At 34.1% G+C, this 21,287-nt stretch overlaps 1 protein-coding gene across 4 annotated transcripts in view; it reads right to left on the minus strand.

Annotated features, from left to right (window-relative positions):
- Positions 1-54: 54 nt before the first annotated feature.
- Positions 55-21,287, minus strand: part of CCSER1 (coiled-coil serine rich protein 1) — a 1,345,367-nt gene continuing 1,324,134 nt past the window's right edge. For 3 of the 4 annotated variants that reach the window (XM_040478447.1, XM_040478431.1, XM_040478439.1), the window contains one exon: positions 55-722. In XM_040478447.1, coding sequence (XP_040334381.1) covers positions 237-722 — 486 coding nt within the window. In that variant the 3' untranslated portion in view covers positions 55-236. The remainder of the gene's footprint in view (positions 723-21,287) is intronic. The other variant, XM_040478454.1, reaches the window with a different exon arrangement.

Raw genomic sequence — 21,287 nt, forward strand, 5'->3', positions numbered from 1 at the left:
TATATATATATATATATATATATATATATATATATATGTCTTCAATGCTATTAAACCTAATTCAATTAACATGCCTGAACCTTCATTCTAAAAAAAAAAAAAAAAAAAAGTGCACAATTCTTTGTTTATAACTAAAAATAAAAAAGTAGTAAGAATGTGACAATTTAAATGTGAGCTATGCACGAGAAACACTAACCATCCTTACCCTACCCAGAGACGGGAACAGGGTGATTTAATTACCCATCCTGCTGGCCTAGAGTTTGCAGCTCCGTGGTGTGTAAATTGTGATGGAGAAAAACATTCTTCCTGCTGTACATGTGTAAAGAGATTGGCCCTCTGGGTGGTTGTCCAAACCTTCCTGTGAATGTTGAATGCTGTCGGGCCACAACAGCTGGGTCCTTTGGTTTCTCTGAGAAGGCAGAGGGCCCTTCGGTCTTAGCTGTTGGCTTCAGAGAGTTTTGCCCTCCAGTGGCCCGTAAATTCTGGGTGACCTCTGATGTGAGGGTTTCATAAGTTCCTCTTGAGTGTTTGATAACTTCCACTAGTTCCTTGTCCTTCAAAAAATTACTTAAACATAGACTTGATAGTTGACAGGTCTTACTTTTGTAGGGGCTTGTCTGGTCAGCTGCTGTGTATCTAAAACGGTCCTCGGTGGGAGTATGCATTGCTTTTCTGTCCCTTGTGCTGAGACTTTGGCTCACAATTCGATTTCGATATGTAGCCTAAAGACACAGAAAGGAAAAGATGTCTTTAAAAAATACATTCATAGCATACATCGAATACAGAGTGGTATTTTCACATTTGTGTACAAAACTCCAAATTTTCAACAAGACTTAATACATATATTTATATATATATATATATATATACACACACACACACATATATGTGTATATATATATTTCATGAGATTAAACTTCCCAGTGCAGTACTGCTACAAATTGTGGTTAAATGGATAATTTACTATAAAAGACATTTTTTAAAATAGTTTTTTTTTTTTGGAGCAGTTTAGTTTTACAACAAAATTGAGAGGAAAGTACAGAGATTTCTCTTATACCCCCTGCTCCACACAATCATAATCTCCCCCATTATCAACATCAGTCACCAGAATGATACATTTTTTTTTCACCAATGATAAAACTACAGTGACACATAATTAATACAAGTCCATAGTTTACTTTAGGGTTCACTCTATGAGCTGCACATTCTATAGGTTTGAACGAATTTATAATGACACTTACCTATTAAAATATCATACAGACTACTTTCACCGCCTAAAAATCCTATGTGCTCTGCCTAATAATCTCTTACTTCTCCCCTGAACCCTGGGAACCACTGATCTTTTTATTGTCTCCATAGCTTTGCCTTTTCCACTATGCTGTATAGTTGCAATTATACAGTATGTATATAGTCTTTTCAGGTTGGCTTATTTCACTTAGCAACATGTATCTAAATTTCCCTCATGTCTTTTCATGGCTTGATAGCTTATTTCTTTTTAGTGTTGAACTAAAAGGCCTTTTGAAATTTGTTTAATTTCCTAAATTTGAATTCTATAGTTTTATCTGAGGATTCAGATTACTTTACTAAGTAATACACACTCCTAAATGAGGCTAATCATTTTTGTTGAATGTAAAATATTTAAGTATATCCTAAGAGAGTTTTAGAACTACCAGTATCACGATTTGTATCAGCAAAGTGGTAACCTAGAAAATTAAGGAACCAAAAACGAAGTCACTACAATGACCTAAGGAGAACAACAGAACACTTAGAAAAAATTTCAGCAGGGGTTTAACTTAGACTTTTGGTTGTACTTTGTTAATCAGAAAAAATCTGGCCAATGAGTATATACTATCTTCTTCCTCCCAAGAACTTTGTATTATAATGATAGAAACAAGGCATAGGGGCTCCTGGGTGGCTCAGTCAGTAAGCTTTTGACTCTTGGTCTCAGCTCAGGTCACGATCTTGCTGTTTGTGGATTCAAGACCCGCATGGGGCTCTGCCTTGGCAACGCAGAGCCTGCTCTCCCTCTGTCTCTGCCCCTTCCCCACGTGTGATACCTCTATCTCTCTCAAAATAAACAAACTTAAAAAAAATAAAGAAACAAGGCACAGCTCATTGACTCATAGTACAGAGGAAGCAAAGATTATAAGCTGGCACCAGAAATCCTTTTGAAGAGAGCCCTGGCTTGGTTTAGAAACATAAGCCGAGATAGAAATTGACGAGCTGGTTTACAGCTTCAGAGGCAAAAAGTGATAGATGTATTGTATTATATAGAAGGAGGAAAGAGAAGAGTGTAGAGTAACGCAGTAGGATGGTGCACAAGGCGCTGAGGAAGCCAATGAAAATTTCTTCATATTTGCCATCTAGATGGTGTTATTTTAAATACTTATCATTTCATTGATCCCTAGAAAACCATTTCTCCAAAAGTGATCTCTGTATTGAGTCCCAATTTGCTTATCCAGCTGTCATCACTTTGATTAATTAAATATATTTGACATAAAACCAAATCAAACTTGATTCTGAAAACTATTCTTCCCCAAATGCCCTCATTCTCAATAAATTGTGCCACTATCAAGCCAACACCTGAAAATTACCTTTGCTTTCTCTTTTCCTCATGTCCCTTTAAATCAAGTTCTTGCTGATGTGCTGCAAAAATGCAACCTCAAGTCATCCACTTTTCTTACATACACCCTATCTTCCTAACTCAATTCTCTGGCACATATTAAGCATTTAAGAAATGCTGAATAAAGTTTATCTGCTTGACATAATGCTTAGTGAGTATATATTATATTCCAAGCATTATTCTAGTACTCTTACATATTTAATTGTCACAAGAGTCTTTTGAGGTAGCTTTTATTATCCCTATTACAGGCATACCTTGGAGATGCTGCAGGTTTAATTCCAGACCACTGCAATAAAGCTAATATCACAATAAACAAGTCAAATGATTTCTTTTAGTTCCCAGTGCATACAAAATAATGGTATACAATAGTCTATTAAGTATGTAATAGCATTCTGTCTAAAAAAACAATGTATATATATTCACTGAAAATATTTTATGGCTAAAAAATTCTAACCGTCTTCTAAGCTTTCAGGGAGTGGATTTTTTTTTTTTTTTTTTTTTTTTTTTTTTTTTTTTTTTTTTTTTTTTGCTGGTGGAAGGTCTTGCTCTGACATTGTTGGCTGCTGACTTAGGGTGGTTGTTGCTCAAGGTTGGAGTGACCAGCCACTTCTTAAAATAAGACAATGAAGTTTGTTGCACTGATAGACTCTTCGTTTCACAAATTGTTTCTCCATACCATGTTGTTTCATAGCATTTTACTCACAGAACTTGTTTCAAAATTGGAATCAATTCTCTAAAATCCTGCTGCTGCTTTGTCAACTAAGTTTATGTAATATTCTATATCCTATGCTGTCATTATAACAGTTTCATAGCATCTTCACCAGAAGTAGTTTCTATCTCAAGAAACTGCTTTCTTTGCTCATCCATAAGAAGCAACTCTTCATACATTAAAGTTTTATCATGCGATTTCAGCAATTCAGTCACATTCAGTCTCCAATTCTGATTCTAGCTCTCTTGCTATTTCCACCACATCTGCACTTACGTCCTTCACTCAAGTCTTGAAGCCCTCAGTCATCCATGAGAGTTGGAATCAACTTCTTGAAAACTCCTGTTAATGTTGACTTTTTACCTCTTCCCATGAACCATGAATATTCTTAAAGACTTTTGGAATGGTTTTCAGTGGATATGCCAAGATCCATCAGAGGAATCACTGTTTATAGCAGCAGCTATAGCTTTACAAGATGTATTTCTTAAATAATGAGACTTGAAAGTTGAAATGACTCCTTGATCCATGGGCTGCAAAATGGATGTTGTGTTAGCAGGTATAAAAACATCAATCCCGTTGTTGCATATCTCCAACAGAGCTCTTGAATGACCAGTTGCATTGTCAACAGTTATTTCAAAAGGAATCTTTTTTTTCTGACTCTAGGTCTCAACAGTGGGCTTAAAATATTCACTAAGCCATGCTGTAGACAGATGTACTATCATCCAAGCTTTGTTGTTCCACTTATAGAGCACAGGCAGACTATATTTCATATAAGTTTTAAAGTTCCTAGGATTTTCAGAATGGTAACAGAGCACTGGCTTCAACTTGAAGTCACCAGCTGCATTAGCCCCTAACAAGAGAGTCAGCCTGTCCTTTGAAGGTTTAAAGCCAGGGATCGACTTCTCCTCGCTTGCACTGAAAATCCTAGATGACATCTTCTTTCAATAGAAGACTGTTTGACTACATTGAAAGTCTGTTGTTTGGTAAAGCTACCTTCACTCATTATCTGAGCTAGATCTTCTAGATAACTTGCTAGAACTTCTAAGTCAGCACTTGCTGCCTCACCTTGCACTTTGATATTATAGAAATGGTTTCTTTCCTTAAACTCATGAACCAGACTCTTGTAATTTCATACTTTTCTTCTTCAGCTTCCTTACCTCTCAGCCTTCATAGAATTGAAGAAAGTTGGGGCCTTGCTGGGTATTAGGCTGTGGCTTAAGGGAATGTTGTAGCTGGCTTGATCTTCATCTCAGACCACTAAAGCTTTCTCCATATAAGCAATAAGTTTATTTCACTTTTTTTAATCATTCATGTGGTTACTGGTGTAGCACTTTTATTTATTATTATTATTTTTTATTTTAGAGCATGCAGAGTGGGGGAAGAGGGGCAGAGGGAGAGAGAGAATTTTAAGCAGGCTCCACGTTCAGGACCAGCTGGACACAGACCTCAGGATCATGACCTGAGCAGAAATCAAGAGTTGGGCACTAAACCGACTGAGCCACCCAGGTGCATTTAATTTCTCTCAAGAAGTTTTCCTTTACAGTCACAATTCGGCTGTTTGGCAAGAGACTGTGCAGTCAGGCTCTCTTGGCTTTCCATGTGTCCTCTTCACTAAGCTTAGTCATTTCTAGATTTTGATATAAGTTGAGAGATGTGCAACTCTTTCTTTACCTTGGCCACTTGGAGGCCACTGTAGTGTTACTAATTGTCATAATTTCAATACTGTTGTGTCCCAGGGAATAGGGAGGCTCAAGGACAGGGGGAGAGAGTTGAGGGAGTGGCTGGTTGGCAAAACAGTCAGAACACACACAACATTTATCATTTCCCATCTTATATAAGTGCAGTTTGTGGCATCCTAAAAATACAACACTAATCATAGAGGACTAGGACAAATATAAAAACAATGACTATTTTAAAATATTGCAAGATTACAAAAATGTGACACAGAGACAGAAAGTGAGCAAATGATGTTGGAAGAATGGTGCTCATGGAATGGCTCGTGCAGCACAAAGCTTCAATCTGTAAAAAATGTGAAGTGCAATGACACAAGGTATGGATGTATATTGACTGGAAAATGGAAGTACAGTGAGTTTGTATCCCTGCAGATAGTGTGGGATAGACAGTCTGCTTGATTTAACACCAGTTACTGGCCTCCCAGTATTTCCACATATTTCTAAAATGTATCACAACTTACTAAAATTTGCTAAAATACGTACAGAACAATACTGTAACTTAAACTCATGCTTGAAGGTTATCATTAATGAGATGAATCTCCCCAATTTTCCATAAAACTAGAGCATGTTAGGGGATATCTTCAGGCTGTCCTTATACTCCGTGATTTCAAATTGAGATATTTTGCTAAACATTCCTTTTCTCTTTCTTTCTTTTTAAATACTGTCTTCAGGGGCGCCTGGGTTGCTCAGTTGGTTAAGCATCTGACTTCAGCTCAGGTAACGATCTCGCAGTTGGTGAGTTTGTGCCCCGTGTCAGGCTCTGGGCTGACAACTCAGAGCCTGGAGCCTGCTTCCGATTCTGTGTCTCTCTCTCTCTCTGCCCCTCCCCCACTCATTCTCTCTCTCTCTCGTCTCTCTCTCTCTTGTTCTGTCTCTCAAAAATAAACATTAAAAAAATACAATAATTCAACGTTCCATATATTACTCAGTGCTAACCAAGATATGTATACTCTTAATCCACTTCATCTATTTAACCCATCTCCCCACGTATCTCCCCTTAGGTAACCCACTGTTAGTACCCTGTAGCTAAAAGTCTGCATTTTTTTCTTTTTCTTTCTTTTTTCCTTTGCTTTCTTTTTTTTTTTTTTTTTTAACGTTTATTTATTTTTGAGACAGAGAGAGACACAGCATGAACAGGGGAGGGGCAGAGAGAGAGGGAGACACAGAATCTGAAACAGGCTCCAGGCTCTGAGCGGTCAGCACAGAGCCCGACGTGGGGCTCGAACTCACAGACTGTGAGATCATGACCTGAGCAGAAGTCAGACGCTTAACCGACCAAGCCACCTAGGCGCCCCTCCTTTGCTTTCTTTCTTAAAATCCACATATAAATGAAATCATATGGAATTTTTCTTCCTCTAATTAGCTTATTGTGCTTAGCATTAAACTCTCTAGATCCATCTATGCTGTTGTAAATGGCAGGATTTCATTCCCTTTAACGACTGGATAATACTCTAAATCTATACCACATCTTCTTTATTTATCTATGGATTAATACTTGGGTTCCTTCCATAATTAGACTATTATAAATAATGCAATAAACATAGGAGTGCATTTATCTCTTTAAATTAGTGTTTTCAGTAAGTTAGTATTTCAGTAAATACCCAGTAGTGCAATTACTGGATCATAGGGTAGTTCTTTTTTTTTTTTTTTTTTTTTTTTTTTAATTTTTGAGGATCCTCCATACTGTCTTCCAAAGTGGCTGTACCAGTCTGCATTCCCAAAAACAGTGCAAGATAGTTCCTTTTTCTTCACATCCTTGCCAACACCTGTTGTTTCTTGTGTTTTTAATTTTAGTTATGCTGACAAGTATAAGGTGATATCTTGTAGTTTTGATTTGCATTTCCCTGATGTTGAGAAATGTTGAGCATCTTTTTATGTGTTTGTTGGCCATTTGTATGTCTTCTTTAGAGAAATGTCTGTCATGTCTTCTGGATTGTTTTTTTATTTTTTGGATTTTTTTTTTTTTATTTGGGGGGATTATTTAATTTTAGGGGTGTTGTAGAAGACTTGTAGAAGTTCTTTATATATTTTGGATACTAATCCTTTGTTGGATCTATCCTATTCACTAGGTTGCCTTTTAGTTTTGTTTGTTGTTTCCTTCTGCTGTGCAGAATCTTTTTAATTTTATGTAGTTCCTATAGTTTATTTTTGCTTTTGTTTCCTTTGCCTCAGAAGACCTATCCAGAAAGAAGATATCCATATCCATATCCAGATCCATATCCATATCCAGAGGAATTACTGCGTCTAATCTCTTTTAGGATTTTTATGGTTTCAGGTCTCACATTTAGGTCTTCAATCCATTTTGAGCTTATTTTTGTGTATGGCATTAGATAGTGGTCCAGTTTCATTCCTTTGCATGTAGCTGTCTGGTTTTCACACCACCATTTGTTGAAGAGTGCCTTTTACACACTGCATATGCTTACTTCCCATGTTGAAGATTAATTGACCATACAATGATCTGTGAATTTCAGGGCTTTCAATTCTGTTCCATTGATCTATGTGTGTTGTGGCAGTACCATACTGTTTTGATTACTACAGCTTTGTAGTACAACTTGACATCTAGAATTGTGATACCTCCAGTTTTGTTTTTCTTTTTCAAAATTGCTTTGGATATTTGGTTCTTTTGTGGTTCATTCAAATTTTAGAGTGGTTTGTTCTACTTCTGTGAAAAATACTATTGGTGTTTTCATAGGGATTGCATTAAATCTATGGATTGCTTTGCGTAGTATATATTATTAGACATTTTAACAATACTTGTTCTTCCAGTCTGTAAGCACAGAATATCTTTCCATTTGTGCCATCCTCAATTTCTTTCATTGATGTTTTATACTTCTCAGAGTATAGGTATTTCACCTCCTTGGTTGTTTATTTCTATGTATTTTTTTTTTTTGCTGCAATTGTAAATGGGATTATTTTCTTAATTTCTCTTTCTGCTGCTTCATTATTACTGTATAGAAATGCAACAGATATCTGTACAATGATTTTGTGTCATGTGAACTCAGTGAATTCACTTATCAGTTCTAGTTGTTTTTGGTGTAATCTTCTCAGGTTTTGTATATAGAGTATCATATGATCAGCAAATAGTGAAAGTTTTACCTCTCTCTTACCAATTTGGACACCTTTTATTTCTTTTTGTTGTCTGATTGCTAAATCTAGGACTTCTAGTACTATGTTGCATAAAAGTAGTGAGAGTGAACATTCTTGTCTTGTTCATGATCTCAGAAGAAAAGTTCTCAGTTTGTCCCCATTGAGTTTAATGTTAGCTGTGGGTTTTTCATACATGGCCTTTGTTACGTTGAGATATGTTCCTGTAAACCTACTTTGGTGAGGGTTTTTACCATGAATGGATGTTGTACTTTGTCAAATGCTTTTTCTCCATCTACTGAAATGATCATATTTTTTTCATTGATGTGATGTATACATTGATGGATTTGAAAATATGGAACCACTCTATATCCCAATAAAAAATTCCACTTGATCATGGTGAATGATTTTTTTAAATATATTGTTGGATTCAGTTTGAAAATATTTTGTTGAGTATTTTTGCATTTATGTCCATGAGAGATATTTGCCTGTAGTTCTCTGTTTTTTGTGTGGTCTTTATCTGGTTTTGGTATCAGTGTAATGCTGGCCTCATGTAATGAATTCAGATATTTTGCTCTCTCTTCTGCTTTTTGGGAAAAAAAATGAGAAGACTAGGTGTCAACTCTTCCTTAAATATTTGGAAGAACTGGCCTGTGAAGATACCTGCTCCTGGATTTTTGTTTGTTGGAAGTTTTTTGATTACTGATTCAATTTCATTGCTGGTAATCAGTCTGCTCAAAGTTTCTATTTCTTACTGGTTCAGTTTTGGTATGTTGTATGTTTCTAAGAATTTATCCATTTCTTCTAGGTTGTCCAATTTGTTAGTATATCATTTAATAATATTCTCTTATAATCCTTTGTATCTCTGTGCTATTGGTTGTTATTTCTGCTCTTGCATTTCTGATTTTGTTTGAGTGTTCTCTCTCTATTTTTAATGAGTCTGGCTAGAAGTTTATCAGTTTTATTCTTTTCAAAGAAACATCTCCTGGCTTAATCAGTTTGTTCTATTGGGTTTTCTTTCTTTCTTTCTTTCTTTCTTTCTTTCTTTCTTTCTTTCTTTCTTTCTCTTGTTTTCTCTCTTTCTCTCTCTCTCTTTCTTTCGTTTTTTTGTTTAGTTTCTATATCATTTATTTCTTCTCTAATCTTTGTTTCCTCCCTTCTGCTGGTTTAGGGGTTTCTAGTTGTTTTGTAGCTTATTTAGGTGTAAGGTTAGTTCATTTATTTGAGGTATTTCATGCTTCTTGAGGTAGCCTTGTATCGCTATAAACTCTTTTTAGAACAAATTTTGTTGTATCCCAAAGATTTTGGAGCATTGTGTTTTCATTTTCATTTGTCTCCATGTATTGTCTTTTAATTTCCCCTTTGATTTCTTGGTTGACAGACTCATTGTTTAGTAGCATGTTAGTTAATATCCATGTGTTTGTGCTCTTTCCAAATTAGTTTCTTGTGGTTGATATCAAGTTTCATATAGCCTTGTGGTAAAAAAACAAACAAATAAAAAACATGGTGTGACTTTAATCTTTTGAATCTTGAATCTGTTGAGACTTGTTTCATGGCCTACTATGTGATCTATTCTGGAGAATGTCCCATGAGTGCTTGACAAGTATGTTTATTGTGCTATTTTTTTATGGAATGTTCTGAATATATCTGTTAAATCCATCTGACCCACTGTGTCATTCAAAGCCACTGCCTTATTGGTTTTCTGTTTGGATGATCTGATTGATGTAAGTAGGGTGTTAAATTCTCCCACTATTATTATATTAGTATCAATTAGTTTCTTCATGTTTGTTATTACTATTTTATGCATTTGGATGTTTTCATGTTAGGGGCATAAATATTTACCATTGTTATACCTTCTTACTGTGTTTTCCCATTTATGGATATATAGTGTCCTTCTTTATCTCTTGTGACAATGTTTGTTTTAAAGTCTATTTGTGTGAAATAAATATTGCTACCCTTGCTTTCTTTTGACATGCATTTGCATGTTAAACATTTCTTCATTCCCTCACTTTCAATCTGCATGTGTCTTTAGGTCTGTCTCTTCTGGGCAGCATATAAGTGGTTTTTTGTTTGTTTTTTTTAATCCATTCTGTCACCCTGTGTCTTTTCATTGGAGCATTAATCGTTGATAGGTATACTTGTCTTGCCATATTGCTACTTGTTTTGTGTTGTTTTTTTTTGTAGTTTTCATTTGTTTCTTCTCTTGCTCTCTTCTCTCACCATCATTTGGCCTTCTTTAGTGATATACTTGGATTCCTTTCTCTTTGTTTTTTGCATATCTATTATTAGTTTTTGATTTGTGGTTACCATTAGGTTTGTATATAACATCTTCTGCATATAGCTGTTTATAATGAGTTTATGATCACTTAAGTTTGAGCCCATTCTTTACTCCTCCCCACCACGTTTTAGGTATATGTTGTTATACTTTACATCATTTTATTTTTGGTTCCTTTTTTAGTTCCAATGTTACTTTGTGCATTTGAGACTTCTCTTGCTTCTTGAGGTAAGCCTGTCTTGCTATATACTTCCCTCTTACGACTGCCTTTGCTGAATCCCAAAGGTTCTAGAGTGTCATGTTTTCATTTTCATTTGCTTTCATGTATTTTTTTAAAATTTCTCTTTATTTCCCAGAAAAACCAATTAATTTTTTTTTTAATTTTTTTTTCAACTTTTTATTTATTTTTGGGACAGAGAGAGACAGAGCATGAATGGGGGAGGGGCAGAGAGAGAGGGAGACACAGAATCGGAAACAGGCTCCAGGCTCTGAGCCATCAGCCCAGAGCCTGACGCGGGGCTCAAACTCACGGACCGCGAGATCGTGACCTGGCTGAAGTCGGAGGCTTAACCGACTGCGCCACCCAGGCGCCCCCCAATTAATTCTTTAGTAGGGTGTTAACCTCCATATATTTGTGGTTTTCCCAAATTTTTTATTGTGGTTGGCTTCAAATTTCATAGTGTTGTGGTATGAAAATATGCATGGTATGATCTCAAATTTTTGTACTTGTGGATGCCTGATTTGTGACCCAGTATGTGATGAATTCTGGAGAATGTTCCATGTGCACATGAGAAGAATGTGCATTCTGCTGCTTTAGGATGAAATATTCTGAATATATCTGTTAAATCCATCTGGTCTAGGTATCACTCAAAGCAATTGTTTACTTGTTGATTTTTCTGCTTAAACAATCTATCCATTGCTATAAGTAGGGTTTTAAAATCCCCTACTATTATAGTATTATTATTGATGATTTTCTTTATATTCATAGTTGTCCTCAATTAGGCAAGTGGTTTGGAGCTTTATACTCTTGCATCAACTAGTTATTGGACATTGGCAGCCTCTGGGAAAGGGGTGTAACCTTTTCTATTCTCTTTTATTCTCTTTTTTCTTTTCTTCTTCTTTCTCTTCTCTTCTCTTCTCTTCTCTTCTCTTCTCTTCTCTTCTCTTCTCTTCTCTCTCTTCTCTTCTCTTTCTTTCCTCTCTTCTTATTTGAGGGAAAAGTCCCCAAGAGGAACTTATTTTTTAAGTGCTATTATCTGCCAAAATTAGATCTTAAAGAAATGAACATTCATTCAATTCTCTTCCAATTCTACATTTAGAATATAAAATTTTACATGTTTTGGAACATGTTTAGACAAACATAGGAAAGATACTCTTGAATCAAAATACAAAAATATACTTTGGCACATATATATTTGTATATTGTTACCCTGGCACAGATGGAAATAATTTCCTAAACATGCTGCTAATTGATGTTAATTCCTTCTGAAGCTCTTTGGGATCACATCTGCCAAAGAGAATTTTCAGTACATATGCCTAGCCACATCTTTCTCAAAACTAGAATTAAATTAAATTATACTCACATAATTGTTAGTTTTTAGATGTTTTAGTTATCAAATAACTATTTTATTATCTATTCTTAAACTTCCTAGAAGATTAATGGATGGCAAATTTAATGATTAATCAGTCAAATGTGAACATTATAATACAGTGAGTTTTATTTCCCTATAATTTTTTTCTCTAATTTCTTCACTGGAGCCATATACTCTGCATTTTATTGAATTTAAGGTGATGGATTTTAAAACACATTATTTTATATACTATTAAGAAAAGTAAAACAAAAAATTAAAACAAAACACATGATGCTAATTAAAAACAAATGAAAGCCATGTTAACTTCCTTATTACAACTGGTGTGACCTATCAACCCGTCACACCAGCCTCTTATTGTATTTTCTTTTGTCTTCAGTTCCTTTTCTTAGGTTTGATAGTCCTTTTGCATTTATCTCAATGATACAGCTTTGTTAGATATGATGATATTCTCTTTTTACATTTCATAAAGCATTTTGTTTCTGAAGGGAGTATAGAATTGAAGGCATGGTATACCTTTCCATTTGTTTGTGTTGTCTTCACTTTCTTTCATTAATGTCTTCTAGTTTTCAGAGTATAGTTCCCCCCCTCCCCATTGGTTAAGTTTATTCCTAAGTATTTGTTATTTTTGGTGTAATTGGAAATGAGTTGTTTTCTTATTTCCGCTACTTTGTTATTAGTGTATAGAATTGCAACAGATATCTGTATATTAATTTTGTATCCTGCAACTTTACTGAATTCACTTATCAGTTTTTTAGTTTTTTGGTGGAGTCTTTAGGGTTTTCTATATATAGTATCATGTTTTCTGCAAATAGAAATGGTTTTACTGCTTCTTTATCAATTTGGATGCCTTTAATTTCTTTTTCTTGTCTGATTGCTGCAGTGAGGAATTCCAGTACTATGTTGAATAAAAACAGTGAAAATGGACATCCTTGTATTGTTCTTGAACTTAGGGGGAAAACTTTCAGTTTTCCAACATTGAGTTTGATGTTAGTTGTGGGTTTTGCATATATGGCTGTTATTATGTTAAGGTATGGCCCCTCTAAACTTATTGTTGAGAGTTGTCATGAATAGATGTTGTACTTTATAAAATGCTTTTTCTTCATCTAATGCAATGATCATAGGGTTTTATCATTCTTCGTATTATTATGATGTATCTCATTGACTTGAGAATATTGAACCACCACTGCATACCTAGAATAAATCCCACTTGATCATAAGTGATTTTTTAATACATTGTTAAATTTGGTTTGCTAATACTTTGCTGAGGATTTTTTTGTCTGTGTTCATTAGAAATACTGGCCTGTAATTTACTTTTTGTAGTTTCTCTGTGTCTTTGGTTCTGGTATCAGGGTAATTCTGGCCTCATACAATGAAATTGTAAGTTTTTCATCCTCATTTTGGAAAATATTTTTTGGAATAGTTTGAGAAGAATACGCATTAACTCTTCCTTAAATGTTTGGTAGAATTCACCTGTGAATGCATCTGGTCTTGGACTTTTGTTTGTCAGTAATTTTTTGCTTAGTGGTTTAATTTCATAAATTAGTAATTGGTCTGTTCAAGTGTTCAAATTCTTCCTAATTTAGTTTTAGAAGATTGTGCATTTCTATGAATTTATTCCTTCTAGGTTGTCCAATTTGTTGGCATATAATTTTTCATAATATTCTGTTATAATGCTTTATATTTTGAATCCTCTCCCTTTTTTCCTTGAGAAATCTGGCTAAAGGTTATCAATTTTATCTTTCCTGAGAACCAGCTCCTGGCTTCATTAATCTTTTCTATTGTATTTGTAGTCTCAGTTTCATTTATCTCTGCACTAACCTTTATTATTTCTTTCTTTCTACTAGCCTTGGGCTTTGTTTGTTCTTCTTTTCTAGCTCCTTTGAGTATAAATTTAGGTTGTTTGAGATTTTTCTTGTTTCTTGAGGTAGGCATATATCACTATAAAATTACCTTAGAACTGCTTTTGCTGTATTCCAAAGATTTTTGAACCACTTTGTTTTCATTTTCATTTGTTTCCATGTATTTTTCTTATTTCCTCTTTGATTTTTTGGTTGATTTTTTTAATTGCTAAATACCATATGGTTTCCCTTTTGTTTTTGTGTTCCTTTTCAGAATTTTTCTTGTAATTGATTTCCAGTTTCATACTAAAGTCAGAAAAAAATCTTGATATGATTTGATATGATTTTGCTCTTATTAATTAAGACTTGTTTTGTGGCCTAACATGGGAAACATTTCTGAAGAATATTGTATGTGACCTTGGAAATAATGTGTTCTGCTGTTTTGGATTCTGTATATATCTGTTAGGTCCATCTTGTCTGATATGTTGCTCAAAGCCACTGTTTTCTTATTGGTTTTCTGTCTGAATGATCTATCCATTGATGTAAGTGGATGATGGTATTACTGTCCATTTCTCCCTTTATGACTAGAGTATTTGCTTTAGGTATTTAAGTGCTTCTATGTGTGGTGCATACATATTTACTATTTTTATATCCTCTTTGTGGATTGATCCCTTTGTCATTATCAGTGCCCTTGTTTCCTGATACTGACTTGGGGTTTTGTTTGTTTTAGAGAGAGAGTGTACCTGTGAGCAGGGGAGAGGGGCAGAAGGGGATATATTTCTATCTCTATCTCCATCTCTATCTCTATCATCTCTATCTACCTATCTATCATCTGTCTGTCTCTCTATCTATCTGAGAGAGAGAGAGAGAAAATCTGAAGCAGACTCCATGCTTAGCGCAGAACCTGATGAGGGGCTCAATCCCATAACCCTGGGATCATGACCTGAGCTGAAATCAAGAGGTGGACACTCAACTGACTGAGTCACCAGGTGCCACTCTACAGACTTTGTTTTAAAGTCTATTTTATCTAAGTATTGCTACCTGATTTTTTCCCCTTCATTCCCATTTGCAAGATACGTTTTTCTTCCTTTGATCTTTTGATTTTCAGTGTGTATGTGTCCTCAGGTCTGAGGTGAGTCTCTTGTAGGCAGCATATATATAGGTCTTGGTTTTTATCCATTCAGTCACCCTATGTCCTTTACTAGGAATATTTAGTCCATTTACATTTAAAGGAGTTACTGGTTATATGCATGGTTTCTTTTTTTCCTTGACTTTCTGTTTACAAAATAATTTGTTATAATACCAAATCATAGTAAAAGTTCTTTGAAAATATTCTTAAATGGTAATGCAACATATGTAGCATCAACATTGCATATAACTCAGCTGAGGAGAGGACGATATGAGAGTATGATAAAATCCACACATGTAAAACAATGTAAACTATGTTAAACACTGCAATCTGATTGAAAGCATTGGTTGTAAGATTCATCTTGATTGTGTCCTTACTGATGCCAAAGAGATATACAGAAATCCTGCCAATGTGCATAGCTCAATTTTTTGCTAAGATGATCTGATGATATAATTAATAGGGGAGCAATATTTCAATTACTGATTAATGACAGATATAATTTCTTTCTGAAATTTTCTCTTTTTTGTAAACTATATTGTAATTGCTAAAAATGGTATCAGGCAACAATTTTTTATGCTTCTATAATAGTTTCTTTTATGGGATATAATTATTTTGTTTGATTTTAAAATACATTTTTTGAAAATGTTACCCACTTCACAAAAAAACAGTATTGTTTTACAACACAATTGTTACTAAAAAAATAGAAATACTTAATTCTCAAAAGCTAGCTAAAAAAATTGGCATTACATTAGAATAATTGCTAATGTTACATAGTGTTTTAACAATATTTTTAATATTATTGCTGAAAACAGCATTATTTGAATTCAAAAAAGAAGAAATAAGTATGAAATTATGTTAAAATTAGCTAGTATTATTGGTCAGAGTTCTTATAGAGGGAGAGGCTAAATATTAACTCCTGGATAATTCATACTGTGAAATATGTCTCCTGAATAAGTTCATGGTTTCCTACTAATGAGCCCTCGAGATCAAGTAAGTAAGGTATGCAATGCAGAATCCAGTACGTTTTATTTAAGAATAGACACTTTGACCCTTACACATTACCACACCGAAGCCAACTAAAATAGAAGTGTCATAAGTGCAGGGATTTTGCCTATCTTATTCAATGCTGAATTCACTGCTCCTAACAATGTCTGATATTTACTAGTAACTGCTTAATATTTATACAGTTTAAAGAAGAATATACTGGGGCGCCTGGGTGGCGCAGTTGGTTAAGCGTCCGACTTCAGCCAGGTCACGATCTCACGGTCCGTGAGTTCGAGCCCCGCGTCGGGCTCTGGGCTGATGGCTCAGAGCCTGGAGCCTGTTTCCAATTCTGTGTCTCCCTCTCTCTCTGCCCCTCGCCCGTTCATGCTCTGTCTCTCTCTGTCCCAAAAATAAATAAACGTTGAAAAAAAAAATTAAAACAAACAAACAAACAAACAAACAAAAAAAAAACAAAAGAGTAAAGAAGAATATACTACCATGGGTCCTTTCCTACTGACATAGCTTATCTAATATGTAATGTTCTTTCCCTTAATATTTACCTTTCATTGGTAAGTTGATTGCTTTTGTCTATGTAGATTGATTTATTACCTGGATTTTTAACCACCGTACATTGGACATGTATATTTTGCTATCTTTCTTGAAAGCAGTGGGAAATGACTCTTCCCAAGGAAAATGTCAACTTTTCAGGAATGTTTTTTGTAGCCTCAAGTGCCCGTATCTTGTACCTTCCCCAATAAGTAAACAAAACATACTATGTAACTACAACATAAAACTAGAAGAAACAAGACTTTCATAACCACCAAAGCAATATGACATTATATTTCTAGCATTAGATATCAAAGTAACTGAAAAAAAATCTCTGTAAGTGCATGTTGTCAATACTGTAGAACATTAACTGGAAGGGAGTTATTGTAGAGCAGCAGTTCTAAATCTCTTTTTTTCCCTATTTGTTAACATGACAAATAGAGACACATTTCTTTGGCCAAAACCAGAGCTATGAAAATTCTCACATTAAAATATTAACTCATCTCCCTTATCTTTTATTTATGCAAAAATTTGTATTTAGAAATGCAAAGAAAGCACAGAATCTTTTCTAATTTATAAAAGGAATAAATTTTGGTGCTTTAGTAACAGCAACATATTACTTAAAATATAGATTCAACAAATGACTGCGAATGATTTGACATTGGGCTGGTAACCTAAAGATTGAGTAGGTCATTTCAGTAGTGCAGAAAATAAGTGATAAAGGCACAAGCTGAGTCTGTGTAATAAATATTATATATAAATATATAATAAACACAATACAATAAATGAACAGAATGAACTTTATGATACATATATTTAATTGAAAATACATCAGTATATACATCTAAAGGGCGAATAATAGAAACATTCAAAACTGTGATATCAAGAAGCCATCTCTATGAGTTGGTAAATATGATTATATATATGGAAAGTGAAAGAAGGCATGTGCGAATACTACTCATTGAATAAAATATTAAAATTATAAATGTCTTAAATGTATTCCCATTTTCTTTATGTTTAAGTGTATATTATTACCTAAATTATTTTATTATAATTTAATCCCAATATAATCTAGATTGCAACTGTTTTTTTTAATTTTGCATATAGTTATTTTTTTCAAGGGTGAGCAAATTTCCTCCTAAAATACAAACTAGAACCCTTTCCAACACCTTCAAGAAATGGTGTATACTCATTCTGTTGTGTTTTCAACTTCACCTTGATCTTTACTATTTTCTTTCTAACCAGGTAGCCCTGGAGACTATCATAAGGGTCTCTTTCATACTCCTTCTGTAATGATCTTTTTAAACTCTCATATAGGTTAAATTAGCATTGTGACTTATTTTAGAAAATTAAATGAAAGTGTTCGGTGTGTAGCACTCTTCCCATTGAAACACACACCTTTTAAAGGAAGCTCTCTTGCCTAACTTTTAAAGGATGGGTTCCATAGTGTTTCAAACAAATCCTGTACTATCTATAGAATCTACTATTAGAGGCAACATAAAGACATTTTCTTATAAACCTCCACCAAACTGGCTTCCAATTTAGTTTTAATGAAGCCCACATTTGCTTAATAATAAGTCTATGAGCCACGTTAAGAGTTGTATAAAACAATTAAAAAATAAAACCGAAGAAAAGACATTACTAGTACTAATATTCTTAAAAAAAGCTTTATCTGCCTTTATAAAATTCCAAACAAGCCTTGAATCTTGGACAAAACAAAATTAATGTGCAGGAACATCAAAAATGCAATAAGGTGTTAATGAGTGTTTCTAAGACTTATGTGTCTGATATCTAAGGATGAAAAGACATAGGCGGGAAGGGATTCTTGAATACACTAAACTCCAGAAAGCATGCATTCTATAAAATATTCAAATTTATAAAAATGACTAGAAAGCAGAAAATTCTATCTCAGACATTATTTATTATAGTAGTTCTCCCTTAACTTCAGGGAATATGTTCTAAAACTCCCAGTGGATGCCTAAACCATAGATCATACCAAATCCTATATATAAATTAGGCACAGTAAATTTTAACAGCAGTAACTAATAATAAACAATCATAATTTTATACTCTAATAAAAGTTATGTTAATATGGTCTCTCTCAAAGTATCTTAGTGTACTATACTCTGTCCTTCTTATGATGATATGAGATAATGAAATGCCTATGTAATGAGATGAAGTGAATTGAATGACATAGGATTGTGATGTACAGTCAGGCTACTATTGATCTTCTGATGATCTGTCAGGAGGATTATCTGCTTTCAGACTGTGGTTTACCACAGGTAACTAAAACCAGGGTAAGGGAAATGGTGGATAAGGGGGGACTGCTGTATTTTTAAACCCAGTTAGAAGATTTAATACACTCCTTTCAGTAATGAGGAAATGGAAGCCCTTACACTTAAGTTCTTATGAGGATTCTGGGTTAGTGGATAGCAGAATATGAATTAGAGTTCAAGCATTAAGATTTCAGAATGCAAGCTCTAAGCCAGAGTTTTCCCCACTTCAGCACTATTATATTTGGGATTATATAATCTCTTATTGTTGGGGGCTGCCCTGTACATCACACGACACTTAGCAGCATCACTTGCCTCAACCCACAGATGTTAGTAACACCTGCATTCAGCTATAACAACCAAACATGTTTTCAGGTATTTTCCAATGTCCCCTGGAGGGCAAAGCTACCCCCAGTTGAGAATCACTGGCCTATGCATACTCCGTCCTTAAATCAGACAGATAAAAGTGACCAATGTTTTTCTCAAAAAAGAAAAGCGGTATGTTTAAACAATTGTCCTATTTAAGAAATCATCTATAGCCATTAGGACAAAATTAAACTTTTATAATTTTTATTATATTTTACAAACACATAATGCATAATTAAAGTGAGAGACTCTACTGGGCCCTTAGAATTACTAATTTTTTCTAAACTATCAGCTCATTTACTAAACCAATGTTTATTGGAGATAACATTGGAAGCATTTATAACATAAAACATGCTCAACAACAGAAATAGAAAACACAGTATGGCACAATCTATTTCTTCATTCAGGCTAACCAAGGAAGAATTGGGGTTCAAATATATTTACTTAGAAAACACTTCACTCAATGATCTAATAAACGTTTAATAAAATAACTTTTCCTCAATATACAGGGAATAAAGGAATGTTAATGAAATGTCATGAACTACTTAAAGAGCAAATTCCCCTTTTGATTTTTCACCACATATTGGTGACGTAAGTCAGTAGACCTAAAATGTGCCTCTTTACCAATGACAACCATTGAAGTGTCAGTATAAACCCAAACCATATTTATTAAAAACAGTCCTTTTCTTGTTATCATTGAGGAATAGAATTTCTAGAGTATTTATAAATACCAGGACATTTCTCTACATAGGGTTTGGCACTTTGCTGCATCTGACCGTATCCTTAGATGTGGAATCTGTTTTCAGTGATAAAGAAGTGTTTTGTTAAAGGTTTCAGAAACATTCTACTACAGAGAGATTGTATATGCAAGTACTTACTGCTTTGCAAGCAGGAAGCCTTGTAATGAGTTCAAGTAATAACCAAAAGAAACATTCAAAGGTTCTCGCAGACAAGACCAATATTTTGAGATTGCACAAATTACCCAGAGGAAATTGTCTAGAGTTAAATTACCTTCCCTGGCTCAACCTCACTCCCAAATTCTTTAGGGGATAGTAAATCCTCATGGTGGGCATTTAGGATTCAACCAGGGTTAGAGGACAGGCGGAAGATAAGCAAGGTGAATGTTAATAAGGTCAGCAAAAGTCAGAGTACCCCAAAGAGAAAAGTTACCGCATCTCCTTTTCCTCATGAGGAAAGGTGAAAGCATGAAACAGTTTTCCCAAAGCCACTAGGCATCTGCTTGACTCTTCTGTTTATAACTAGAGTAAATGAACTCTGGACAAAATTAAATCCTGAGGAACAATAATGAGCTGTCTTTGAAACAAATCGGTATGTGTGTATGTGTGCATGCACACACGTGTTCCTACTGTAACCGACTCAACGTGAGCAATTCTCCTTAGTAAAAGGTGATTTAAATGAGATTTTCAGATAATTACTGCTTATAATTGCAATAGGGTATATGTTTAGGAACTCAATTCAGAAGAAACCTAAGAAAGTATAATTCTGTACAATTGATATTCCAGAAAGTACTATTTCTAAATGAAAACGATGTGAGGGTTTAAGCTAAATTTATATGCCTAAGGCAAATGAGTAGAAAACTTTTATGTGCTTGTGCAAGGATGCACAATAATGGACAATTGTTGGGGTTTACTACAGCAACAACATGAAGTTTCTTGTCTATGCACCCAGATGCCCAATATCTAGCATATATTAGATGGTGCAATATTCCTTGAATAAAAGTACTCAAAAATAATAAAATTATTTGTGTTAATAATTGAAAGCCTTTGTAGCCAATTTCTGTAGTTTTATTAGTAGATAGAAAATTTCTCTCTATATAGTATTTCTATATATATTTCTCTATTTATATAATTATATAGTACATATATATTAGAAATATAACATATAATTACATAATATATATTATCTATATATAATTACTTATATATATGTAATTGACTAAGAATATAGCCTATAGTTTATTCCTCATGTTTTCTTGTATTAACATGATTAAATAATGTAAGCTTCAAATTTACTGCTTAAGTGTTCTATCTTATGAGTAATTTTACCATATAAGCTCTGCTAGAAGACTCCTAAAAGTAAGATATTGTTTACCTAATCTATATGATAATATGAGAAAG

The sequence above is a fragment of the Herpailurus yagouaroundi genome, unplaced genomic scaffold, assembly GCF_014898765.1.
Source record: "Herpailurus yagouaroundi ecotype Mexico unplaced genomic scaffold, PumYag 28, whole genome shotgun sequence".
NCBI lineage: Eukaryota > Metazoa > Chordata > Mammalia > Carnivora > Felidae > Herpailurus > Herpailurus yagouaroundi.